The following is a 13,605-nucleotide window of genomic DNA, read 5'->3' as shown; positions in this document are numbered from 1 at the left end:
AGAAGTAATCTGAAACCAAAGGTTAAGATTGTGACATAATCTAAACTCAGAAAAGAGAAAAGCCAGTCCATGACCTCGTTTTTCAAGGCAATCTTTGGTGGGTTCCAGAACAAAGCCCCTCAGCCCCAAGGGGGAACGTATATCTGAGTAAGCAGGTCAGGTGGGGCCAGGGGCAGGGGCCCCAACCTGAGAGCAGAGGGGACACTCAAGATGGCTTTTTCTACCGCAGGCATTCTTGGCAACGTGCAAAACTTTGTGGTATGTGACCCTTTTCCACCTACTGCAATGGTGTGTAGGGGAAGAATGACACGTCCAGATAACGTGTGGAAACAACTGACACAACTTCTAAGACTTTTCCCTCTAGGAAAACAGACTCCTGGGAAGAATTCATTCATTAATTAAACTCATATTTATTGAGTGCTCTTTATTTTCCATACTCACAAAAACTATTTATGTGATGAATGTCACATTAGGGGAGCCTAGGATCCCATAGAAGGATTTACCTTCAGAGAGAGCGAACCTCATCAGGGCTTCAAGGAGGGCCTCCCTGAGGAAATAATGTTAAAGCTGAGATTTTAAGGATAAGGAAGAATTAGTGGGGTGAAGACTCTGGGGCAACAGCATAAGCAAAGGTCCTGAGGTGAGAGAGAGCAAAACACTTTCAAGGGACATAAAGAAGACCTGCTTAAAGAGTAAGAAGAGAGGGGAGGAATGGAGCACAATGAGATTTGCTCACTTGATTTCTTAGCTAAACAGAAATCACATTTAATACCTGGCTGAAGACACTAGACAGACGCCTTAGCCAGAGGTACAAGGAAACAGTACAAAACTTCTAGCCAGACTTGGGGACCTTCAGGCATGCAATGACTGAGGTGAGCATTTAGGCTGCTATTATGCTCAAATCACAGGTTTTTTAATGCATACAGGGATTTTAAGGTAAATGTATTAAATTATATTAAAATCCCATAGGTAGTAAAATACTCCAGAATCGGTAAAAGGTTTAATAAAAAATTTTCTAGGTATGAAGTCACCTCTCCCATGACATGTAACTTCCAAGCCAAGAAATAAGATTACCATGACAAAAAGAATAACTCTGTTCATTTAGAGCTCTTTTCTCTCCCCAGAAATCTATTTGAGATAATAACTTATTGTTACTTAATCATCAGCAGCAGATAAGACATGAAACCATTTTTAAAAAGCAGCAAAATGTTTTTCTATTCTAGGATACTCTTCACGAATTAGATCTTTTCCTACCACAGATAATGAAAAGGTAAGAAGATCTTGCAGAGGGCGGGCCTTGAAGCAATGTGGCCTGTGACACTGCCGTGCTGTGAGGGGGGAGCCAGTGCACTTTGTCCTTCAGGGAAAGAAGGCAAAGCCAACCTTGACATCAACTCTAAGCTAGACCCTCCACCTTGTTCTCCTGAGAACAAGAAAACTCTGTTTTCTCCTAGAAAACACAACAGTTTTCCTTTGTCTCAGGGAAGGCTGCCAGACAGAGGCTGCCTCTGAGACCTCTAGCTAGATGGTTTTCCAGAAGAGAAAGAACAAAGGAAGATACAGAAATTTTTTTCCCTCTTTTTTCTGAAAAGGCCTGGAAAGCATGGAAACATTATTCTCTGGACTTGTCAAGGTCATCTTGCATTATTTTCTTGTACTTTCCATTGTACATTTTGGTACTAGTCGTGAGTACGGATTAGAACACTGGGAGGGAAAGTGAAGGAGGAATTAAGAGAGGCCCAGGGAAATAAACGAAAGCAAAGCCAGAGTCAGAGCTAAGCACCAGAAGGCGAGCACAGGGCATGGAACCCAGTGAGGAGCCATGGGGCAGTTAAAGAAGAGAAAGGGTCCAAGGCAAGGAGAAGGAAGAGAAAGATTGTGAGAGGAAGGACACACAGAAATACACAGTAAATACAGGTGGAAAGGGCCAAGAGTAGATGGAGAGGAACCTGAAATCAATTACCCAAAGGCAAGGGTGTTTACACACCTGTCTTCCATTCCCAAACTACAGGCTTAGGCCTTGGCATCTGAAGGTAATTTACAGAAATTGAAGAGAATTATCGTGCATAGATTTAACCCCCTATCACCAAACCTTCCTCAGTGTATCAGTGACTGCATTCTGTTTGAAGAGGAAAAAACTAAGAGGGCTCCTAAATGCCCACTTTTCATAAGCAGCATAGCCAATGTGGCTAAACACAGTCTCGAGTCAGACTAACTGGGATGCTGGTTCTGTGGCTCAGCATCTGTAACCTACCCACTTTACGCCTCAGCTTCCTCATCTTTAAAATGAGTGTAACCACAGATCCCTCCTCCTAGAGTTGTTGTGAGGCCTAAAGGAGACAAGAGATGTAAAGTATTTAGAATAATTCCTAGGACATACTGAGTGCTCAAAAAATATCAGCTGTTTTTATTATTTTGAAAAAGAATTGCAGTCTTTAAGACTAAAGACTAAAGGCAAAAGGAACCACGCATAAGCACTGTACTCTAGTTGATAAAGTTGTTTTCCACAGGAGTACAAGTTAACAATTCTGATACTGCTATACATTATAATGAATGGCAGATGGTGGAAGCCAGTGTTCTCACTGTTGGAGAGAGAATTTACAAATAAGCAAGGGCGGAGGCTAGAATGATCCATGTGGTAATGGATTAGAGTTGGAGACTTCAACAAGAACTCATGCTTAACATAATACAGATACTGATGGCTATACATAGAAACATTTATAGATATGTGTATTTACATAATTAGCATACATATATATTTCCTAGCCCTGTCAGCTGGGAGGGCCTAAAAGAAATGACACACCAGTAGCAATGAGCACACCTAGCACCCAGATCTTGGTTTCTCACACCATTCTTCAATAAAAAGAACCAGGTCTCCTTGAAGAAGTGGCTGATTCTAGGACTGGGGCAGGAAATATACAAGATGAGCCTAGAGCAGCTCGTTGTGCCATAAAGGAAGGAAGAGCTCAAGCAAACAAACGATAGGAGTTATGTCAAAGTGACACAGGAGTCAACCAAAAGAGCTCCCACTGGCCCAAACTGGAACAGTCTGAGGAAGAAAATAAATAAAGCATTGTGCCGCAACCCAAAGCATAAAGGAAACATCCATGAGTCTCCACTGATACAAATAATGACTGACTAAATTAACAAAAGGGGCGGACAAAGCTCCCATGCAGAAGTTTTCCAAACAAAGTAAGTAGATACTTCATCCTAAAAGAGGGGAGCATTAACTCCCCACTCTTCAAGTGTGGGCTGTGCACAGTGATTTCCTTCCAAACCATACAGAATGGACAGAAAGGGAAAGAAGACGTTTTCCCTGGAGAAATCTGAAATCAGCCAAGTGATCAAGCCCAACAGCAAATCACAAGGCACAAATCGCGTTGATGGTATGCATCCTTGATATCATATGATGAGAATGGCATTTTAGCTCCGTGATATTCCTCTCTAAACCTCATAAATTCCATCTAATTATGAGAAAAATATCAGTCTAATTATGAAAAAAATTCCAATAAAGTGGCATACTACAATCTACCTGACAAGTACTCCTCAAAATCTTCAAGGTCATCAAAAACAAGAAAAGTCTGAGAACCTGTCACAGCCCAGAAGAGCCTAGGGAGACATGACAACTAAGTGTACTGTGGTATCCTGCATGGGATCCTGGAACAGAAAAAGGACACTAGGTAAAAATAAGAAAATCTGAATAAACTATAGACTTTAGTGAATAATGTACCAATAGTGGTTCGTTAATTATAACAAATGTACTATATGAATATAAGAAGTTAATAATAGGGAAACTGTGAGGGAGGTACACGGGAACCCAGTACTATCTGCTTAATTTTGATATAAATCTAAAACTGCTATAAAAAACATCTTAATTAAAAAAAAAAAAAAAAAAGGACAAACAAGAGGGTCCAGACTAAGTACTTAAGAAAAATATTCTCATTTTTCTCCCAGGGAAACAAGTAGAGGCCACATGGTGTAGAGGTTAAGGCCTGCATTAAATTACAGCTCTTTCACTTATTCATTGGATGACCTTGGACATGCTCCTTAACCTCTCTGTCTCAGATTTCCCATCTGTAAAATGGGAATAATAATACACAGTTATTATGAGAATATTAAAAGAATACACAGCAGTTAACACAGGGACTATTCCTGCTAAGCAGTCAATGAATTCTAGCCATTATTATTAGAAAGGGACATTGACACTCAACAAAATTATTTTTCCGGGACCTCAATAACTCACTATTCTCCAATTCCTCATGGTCTGAGAAGGGAGTTTTTATGTTATAAATAGGCCTCTAACGAAAAAATTGCTGAGGCCTTCTATAGTTCTCACCATTAGAATGGCGTTTCCGTTGGTAATGACTGATGCTACCAGGCAGCAAGAACAGGAAGCAGGCACTCAGATGGATGGGCCTGACCAATCTGGTCTTCCTTCTTCTTTCCTCACGTCCTGCCACCCATCTCCTTCCCCAGGAAACAAGTCTAACTTCCACATTTCTAACAGCTGTTTGGGGACCTTGCTCAGGGTGTTCATTCAATAATAAAGCCAGGCAAAACAACACAGAAAAAAGGAGAGAATCCCAAACTGAAAGATCTCAGAACACTAACAAGCTAAAACAATAGCCACGCAGTGATACTACACCCTAGTTCATCCTGTGCTTCTGTCTGCAGCGCTATTGCTGTGATACAGGCCACTGTGTGTGTGTGTGGGAGGGGGTGGGAATCACGAGGCCCTCAGATCCCAAAGCTCTTTCTGAAATGGCAGGCTTGAGAGCAAAATGGTAAGAAGTTCAGGTCTCAGAGTCAGCTGGACCTGAGTTCAAACACCTCCACTTAACCAGCTGCTTGACCTTAGTCAAAGTACATAACTTTTCTCAAGCCTCAGTTTACACACCTATAAAATGGGCACAATATCTCACAGTCTATCTGTGATGGTAAGAGAAGATAGAAAGTGCCAAGCAGAATGCCTTGCAGTAGTAGGCACACCACAAATTGTAGCCAGTGGAGGTGGCAACACTGGTGATGTTGGCATCGCCATTGTCATCAACTCCGGGGCTACAGAGTGAATGAATCAAGGAGTCTGGTTGTGATGTCTGTTTACCTTTCTCTAACATGTAGAAAATCTCAGGAGATTCTCAGGTGACTGATTTTTCTTCTTTCCAAATTGCTGATTATTGATATTGTCTGACTCCTCCTTTATTATTAGAAAAGTAATTTCTGCTCGGAAGCCTACTCTCTTCCTTTAAATGCACAACTTTGATTCAAGATTTCAATGACTTTTAAAACTATAATTTCTATTTGTCTTTATCCAGATGGATGTTTTAAAGACAATACATTGGCTCTTTTATGTAGCATATTATTTCTCCATTTCTTGTTTTACTTTTACTTTTTAAAAATATTCCTTTCACACTATAGCCTTTAATTCTTCTAAATTTGGAGTTTTAAATCTTATTTTTGCTCTGTTCTTTACTCCCTCTTTCTTTTCCCATGTTTCTTACAATCACTCAGATTAATTTCAATTGCCTTCTTAGGGTATTTGAATTTACTGGGATGAATATTGATTGCAAGCTCTCTGGGAAGATTTTTTTTAACATTTTCCACTGTTAAGTTTCCCAGGCATTAAAAAATCAAAGCCAACTTTCTTTAACTCATCTTCCTCTTCTTTAAAATGTTTCCAATGCCTTGGATTACTACTATTTATATGACTCTTTACCAGGGGCTAAAATCTGGTGTCGCTATTTACAACTTCCGGGAAAAGATTACAAGAATGACATTCATATCATCTGAATGTGTGACGATGAAAGCAGAAAGATTTCAACAATGTAAAGCATTGCTATGGTAAAGAGTTTGAGAAAATAAAACATGGCATTCCAGGAGGAAACTGATGAGAGTCAATTAAAGAAAAGGAAACAGAAGGTACTTCAATATTATAATAGTCATTAAAGGAAAGAAATAAAAATGTGTCATTTATTTATACATAAATAAAATTATGTATAGATAGATAGATATTCTAATCTCAGATCCATTTCAGAAAATGAAGATTCACGGTGTCAGGGCTCCGTATGGTCAATATCCCTTCTTTACATTCTCTTTGCTTCTGAGTTCACTGATTGTAATGAATCTGCACTAGGGAAAGTTTCCTTTTTCCATCTGGCTCAGATTTCATGATTCTAAATAGACAGCATTTTATCATGTAAAAACATCTGCAGGACGGAGGAAAAGAGCCCAGGTAGAATGAAGAATTTCGAAACAGTGGCAAGTTTAGGGAGTGGAGAAATAAACACGGCACGCCTTACTACATACTTACTACATACTTAGTACAGTCTTGTGCTAACGTCAGAAATCACTGTGTGGCAAAGATTCCAACATCTAGAAGCCTTGGAAGTTGAACTCCTTGCAACTGAAGGAATTCTTGTTTTAGCCAGATTAACTATAAAGGTTCTCAATACGGCACAAAACCTGAACTGGGCACACTGGGGACTGGAATCACAAGTGGGAGTCAAGGCAAAATCTGATACTTTTTGAAATTCATGAAGAACACTAGTCGTTGTGGTCCAAGACACCAGAAACCAATCTTTCATGCTGTCTGTTTCATCGGTATTTCCACATTTTCCTTCTTTGAAGTCCTCTTATCCTCTGACAGGTTGATTAGATCCATATTTAAAAATACAGGAAAGACTACTCTTGGGACTTGGGAGCCTGCATGAAATGTAAGCTTTGCTCTATGCTCTACATCAAAAACTGAAAAACCAAACAATAGTTGAGCATTTTTCTGTTCATGGTCAAACCCAACAGGGATTCCCCACCCCCACCCCACCCCAGGTCTGCAAAACTGAATGCATCTGCCTTAAAACAGGATGTTTACTTCTTAGAATATCACTGAATTCCTGCCGTCTGTTTCCCACCTGAAATCACAAGAAGACAGATTCGCAGCAAAGGAAAACAGTGGGCATTTTGCCACTCTCCGCCTCATCCCACAATACAATGCTTGAGCTCATCTCTTTATTTATGATCACAGTGAGCGGTTGTGATGTCACGATTAATAACAAGCAAGTCAAATAAGCTGTCTATGTTTTCTTCCTATTTTATCAAAACTGGTTACAGAGCCTTTCCAACAGAGAAAAGCAGTCAAGGGAACCTCTCAAAAATTCAATATAATATTTGGACCACATTTCTGTTTCTGATATTCATGTTCATTTTTAAAAAGATGAAGAAAAATCCAAATAAATTTTATCCTAGACATCATTAAACTTGAAAGGACCTCCGAGAGCAGAGACTCCAAACACTCATTTTTCAGATACAGAAACTGAACCTGAGAGAGGTCAAGTGACTTGGTCATATGGCTGGTAACGAATCTGAGTTCTCCAGACTGCTTATCTGGGTCCTTTACCTTCCATGAGGCTGGCTCTTGGGCCACCTCAGTATTTGATTCACCTAATTATAAGAAAGGACATGAATAAATAAATTTCCAAATAAGCATAGTCCTATTTTTACATATATTTAGATATTCATAAATAAAGACAGTTTTCACTTGAGAGCTACAACCTCATCACTCGATGTTTCTTACCTTGGCACTATTGACATTTAGAGTCTTTGCTGGGGGGGAAGGGAGATTGTCTTGTGAACTGTAGAACGTTTCACAGCAATCCTGGCCTCTACCCACTAGATGCCAACAGCGCCCCTCCACCAAGTTGAGACAACCAAAATTTCTCCAAATATGCCAAATGTCCTCTGGGGGCAAAATCGCCCCATTGGGAACTGCCACATAGCCGTATCTCCTACACATCCATCAGCCATCAGGATGCCTTTGATCACTGCTACCTCACATGCCAGAACTCGGGGATGATCGAGAAACGTTCAATGTGTTACGTATGAAATGGAGAAGGTGCTTCTCTGATTTCCTCTCAGAAAGACAGAGCAGTGATCCTATGTGGTCACAGAAATGATCAACAGAAAGATAACTTAAGAAAAAGCAAAAAATGGTAAAATGAGAGGCTGGCCCGGTGGCGCAGCAGTTAAGTTCCCATGTTTTGCTTCGACGGAACGTTCAGATCCCGGGTGCAAACATGGCACCTATTGGCAAGCCATGCTGTGGTAGGCGTCCCATATATAAAGTAGAGGAAGATGGGCACAGATGTTAGCTCAGGGCCAGTCTTCCTCAGCAAAAGGAGGAGGATTGGCAGCAGATGTTAGTTCAGGGCAATTCTTCCTCAAAAAAAAAAAAAAAAAAACGGTAAAGTGAGATAAGAAATAATAAAAGGAGAAGCAGGGGAAAAAAAACAGTAAGAAAGAAAGACAGAAGAAAGGGAAATGGAAGGAAGGAAGAGGTCAGCAGAGAGAAGGGATTTCGGCATTCCAGAATTTGTAGGACAGAGCGACCCATTATAAGATAAGGCGGCATATTTTCATCAGGCATAATTTTTTTAAAAGGCAACTCAGTCTGAGCAAAAGGGTCAAGAACTTTCTACCAATTCATTGTGAGGCTTTGGGAAAGGACCATTGTTCCCAGATGATGGACCCCTCAGGGGAGTTCTCTGTGAAGCTCTTTGTTAAAGCCTCATATGCTTAAAACTGCAAAGCCCTTTAAAAAAGCTTATCCTGGAGTTTCACCCACGCTACTGTTTCTGGTGTACAATGAATGTGAATGAAGTTTTATAATAGGTCTTTAAAATAATGAGCATGACTCGTCACATCCAGGGTACAAATCAATTTTCTTTAACTGCTGCTTCCCAGAAACCTATTTAATCTCAAAACACCTCCTGGGAAACAGAAAAGCTCTGGATATTTTTCAGACTGTTACTCTCTTTGGAGAGTTCCGGGGGCTGGTTGAACAGTAGCTCTAGATTTCGCTCAACTGCAAAACATGTGGATAACAACATGCTTATTTCTGAATCTGGTCGAGGTTCCATCTGACAAGCTGGCCACTCAATTCTGACAGCATGTCTTCTTTTCTATGTGCTTAAAAATACTCAATCTAAAGAGGTTCTTTTTTAAAAATTATTTCACTAAGTTTTCCTGGATAAACAAAATTAACAATAACAAGAAAACCCCTCTAATCCTACAATTCTCAGACTTTCAAGTACACAGGAATCACTTGATGATCTTGTTAAAAGCGCAGATTCTAATCGAGGTGTAGGGTGGGGCCTGAGACTGCAATTCCAGCGAGCTCCCTGGCGATGCTGATGCTGCTGGTCCATGGATCATACTTTAAGGAAGAAAGCGGTAAGTCGAATCCACTCCCCCCAAATCAGCTGTCTGATTATACTGTTTCCCTCCCGCAAAGACTTTTTAGGCCACTGCTTACCTGGGGAAGTCCAGATTCTCTCGTGAGAAATGAAATCCCTTCATGACAGCTCCAGCTCCACCAACTCCCTTCCCCCAACACGGACACTGTGAAGCAGCCACTGCACTGCCGTGCTGTTCCCCGAAGTGTCACGCATGCTGCATTCCCCTAATTTGGTCCCACTTTTCCCTCTACTTGGATGGCTCTACTGCTAAAATCTTCACCCTCCTTCAAGGCCTATGTCACTTCCTCCAAGAAGTTTCCCCAAGCCCTCTGGGGACAGACCATCGCATCTTGCACTTGGCATTCCAATATCTACTGGTTTTCTGGGAAGTAATGGCCCATCCAATAAAACTATAAGACTATCTGGAGCCTAACTTGGAAGTTAAAAAGATACTCAGTTTTCTAACCGTCACACCCCTGGCCCCTGAAGGAAAGAGTCCATCAGCCAACCCTCCGACAGGCTAAAAATTCCGCAGGATTATCCCTCCAGACTTTTGGCCCCAAAATGAATATTTACCACAAGTGGTTTGAAGCACCTTGGCATACATCCCATCCACTCAAGAGCATCACTGCACACAGTGATGCACCCTTGCATCATGGATTTTTCTTCAGCGTCTTCTGGATCATTCTCATCAGCATAAACTGCCTCCCATTTTTAAAAACAAATACATACACACAATGAAAAAACCTCCCTTGCCCCCAGATCATCCTCCATCTCATGTCTCCATTCTCCTTCACAGCAAAACTCCTCCAAAGTGTCGCTGAACTCTCCGTCTCCACTTCCTCGCCTTCCGTCCTCTCTTGACCCACACCTCCATCCACCAAAACTGCGCTTGTTAAAGGTACCAAAGACAGAACCGTTGCAAAAGCAGCAGTCACTTCCCAGACTCCTCTCACTTACGTATGGGCAGCATCAGACATAGCTGGTCACTCCCCCCAAAATGCCTTCTTCACTTGGCTTCTGGAAACAACTTCTTTCTTCTCCTTCCCCCCCAGCTGCTCTCTTCCAATCTTCTCTGCTGGGCCCTCTACTTTCCTAACTCTAATACTGGAAGGAACCAAGGCTCAGTCTTTGGAGCTCTCTCTTCTCTATCTACCTTTCATCCCCAGGAGGTCGCATCCAGACCCACAGCTTTAAATACCATGTATAAACTAAAGATGTCCAAATTGATACCTCCAGTCCAGACTTCTCCCTCAAATCTAGACTCATCCAATTACCTCAAAATTAACATGTCTAGGATGAAATTATTGACACAGGCTCCCCACCAAATCTGCTCCTCCCTACCTGTCTTTCTTATCTCATAAAGCTGAGGTTCTATTCTATCAGTTGCTCACATCACAACCTTTGGAGGCATCCTTGCCTCCTCTTTTTCTCTCATATGTCCCATCCACTCCATCAGCACATCATGACAGCAACACCTTCAAGATCTGTGCAGAAGCTGTTACTACTATAAGTTACTACTACTTGTTACTAATACCACTATTCTACTGCTACGACTCAAGCCCATGCTACCACCACCCCTTGCCCAGACCCTTGTAAGGGTCCTAACTGGGCTCCTTGCTGCCACTCCTGCCCCCATCCCCACTGTCATGGTCCATTTTCCACACAGATCCAGAGCAAGCCTGATAAAATATAAATCAGGCCATAGCACTGTTCTTCACAAAACCTTCTAAGTGCTTCTAAGTGCTCATAGCACTGTTCTTCCTCAGAATAAAATACAAGCACCTTCCCTAGGCCTCTGAGGCCCCATGTGATGATCTGGGCCCCCCGCTACCTCCCAGATCTCATCCCCTAGCACTTGCCACTTCACTCACTCTTCTCCAGCCTCATTTGCCTCCCTACCTTTTCTCACTGTTCTTGCCTCAAAGCCTTTTCCACATTTTCCCTCCCTGGACGTTCACAAGGCCTAGCAGGCACCACATTCAGGCCTTTGCTCCAGCGTCACCAGAGCAGAAAGCCCATTCCTGGCACCCTACGTGAATCAGACTTTCCATCTGATCTAGCCCCTTGTCCTACCGCATTCTTCTTTTTTGTGTGGATTCTTTGTCTCTCTCTGCTAAAATACAAACTTCATAAGAGCTGGGACTTATTTATTTTGTCCATAGCTGTTCCCCTAGCACAGGGCCTAGCAGACAGTAGGTGCTCAATACATTTTTACTGGATGAATAAATGAATATCGTTACACAGGGAGAAAATAATTCTATGATTTTACGCATTATGGAAAAAACCATGGCACCATTCCAAAGAAATAAAAAACTTCACTAAATAACATTCTCTTGAGGTAATAGGTCTTGACTGAGAGCTTGGAACGCCGAGAAAGGCATACTCACTTCCTGATCACCGTCTTGGATTCGGAGGAACTTTGCCGTCCATCTTCTTCACAGTTTGGGCTTGTCAGGTTTCCATACCTTTACAGACAAAAATAAACAAACAAAAAACCCGGTCAATGGCGTTGGAAAGCAACTCTGTTCCACTTCAACCATTATGCTTTTCAGGCATAATCAAGGAAAGAAATATTTATGAAATAGCATCAAAAAATGACACTGTTCTGTTAACATTTACTTAATGGGTACACGTATATTTTAAATAGAAGTGATTTAACAATGAATCGCGCTACTGAAAACGTTTAATATTTAATATTTCTTTGAATTTTTTTTAGGTGAAATTAGTCCCTTCCTCTTAGTGGGAGAATCAGGTATGTTACAGGATGCAAAGGCGGCAGATTCCTCGTGAGCTCTTGAGCACACAACCCTCCTCTCTGGCCCCGCTGCTGTACCTGCTGAAGGGAGACGGGACTCTGCCTGCATGGCTTCCCCACCTGTGTCACACGTGAACACAAAATGACGACTCCACCCTGTGTTTATGAGTCTGGTCTCCTTGAGGATAAGTCCTATTGGAGAGGGTCATGGAAACAACTCTGGACCCTCAAGTAATGGCTGACATAGAGACAAGGACTGAAGAACAGAATTCTTACGTCTCAGCAGCCAGGAGAGCAGCTGTGCGTACAGTGAGGCCAGGCTGATCTAGACTTTCCCAGCAACGGGGGAAGGGAGACACAGGAGTACGATTTTTTGGAAAGCAAGAGGTGCTTAAATTTAAAAATTTGTCTCATTTCAAACTCAAAATTTACTAAATAATTGATCAATCCCTAATTACACTGTTAGTTGTTCTTTCAACTCCATATGTAAGCAAGCCTATTTTATACAGATATATCATGTTTTGTTTGGTTCGGAATGTACATTTAGTAAACTCACTCTAAATTCTAAAGGAGAAATCTTTACATTAACTTCTAACAGCTAGACTACATCTGGAGTTTCTCCTCCCATCCGTGAAGGATTCAGAGTCCCCGGAGTTTCACAAGCTGGTAGTCCATCCCAAAGTTTTGATAACAGAAAGTCTATAATTGGTGGCTTTACATTTTTAAAGAGCACACTTTGTCTTCTACTAATGGGATTAAAGGCCCAACTACCCTTATGGTTCCTTGTTCCTAGGATTTACAAATTCTTTTAAAAATAAAAACCCACCATCAGGTTTGACCGAATGCCAGTCCATCTGGTCTCCCCATCACCCTACACCGGGAGGTTCCAGTTTGCGCCCTTAGGCACTAGCCCCCCTCCCATCCACCTGCTCCTGTCTGGAGCTCATCAGCCTTATGGACTTCTTGGCCTCCCGAAGATATTTTCCACTGGCCTCCACCCTCCCTATTTCTCTTCATTCTGTTCTGCACCTGCTATTTAGAGGACTTCCAGGACTACTCTTTGCTTTTCCTGAGATAAGAATTCATTCAGATTAAGATTTACTCAGTCCCATGTGAGCAAGGAAGGGATGGGAAATAAGATTCCTAGTAAATAAACAGAGTGGGATTTTTTGGCTCTCTCCTTGGCCACCACCAGAGCGAACCATGTCCTCATGTTCTCTCAGAATAGGCTTTGTGGTTTACTTGACTAGGAAAGATCACAGTGGGTGCAGTGAAAAGTGGGGCTCTGGGAGAGCCACTCCACCTTCCACGGATCTGACTAGAGTGATCCATAAACTCTGCTCCTGCCAGCCCTCGATGATTAAATATGACACTTTGTTTTTGTCACATTCTGTGTAACTTCATTAATTCTCTCTCTGGTTATCCTAGAAATACTGCATCTTTTATCTTCCAACTGGAAGCCATGAGAGAGAGGGAAAAAAAGGGAGAAAACTTTACAAGGGAAAGATACACATTTTACTGCTCCCGATGTTTTCCTTTTCAGAGATGTCTGTACTAAAAATTACCTGATCTTCCTATTTCTGTCTTTACTTTAGCTTCTCATGCTCTGCTTTCTTT

At 41.7% G+C, this 13,605-nt stretch overlaps 1 protein-coding gene across 1 annotated transcript in view; it reads right to left on the bottom strand.

The window, feature by feature from the left end:
* RGL1 (ral guanine nucleotide dissociation stimulator like 1) overlaps nucleotides 1-13,605 on the bottom strand; it is a 117,901-nt gene that overhangs the window by 49,973 nt on the left and 54,323 nt on the right. The window contains exon 4 of the mRNA XM_046682269.1: nucleotides 11,621-11,698. Within this exon, the coding sequence (XP_046538225.1) occupies nucleotides 11,621-11,698 (78 nt within the window). The remainder of the gene's footprint in view (nucleotides 1-11,620; nucleotides 11,699-13,605) is intronic.

This window comes from Equus quagga, chromosome 13 (assembly GCF_021613505.1).
Source record: "Equus quagga isolate Etosha38 chromosome 13, UCLA_HA_Equagga_1.0, whole genome shotgun sequence".
Lineage (NCBI taxonomy): Eukaryota > Metazoa > Chordata > Mammalia > Perissodactyla > Equidae > Equus > Equus quagga.
Note: the sequence above shows the minus strand (reverse complement) of the source record. Positions and strands in the feature narration are given on the sequence as shown.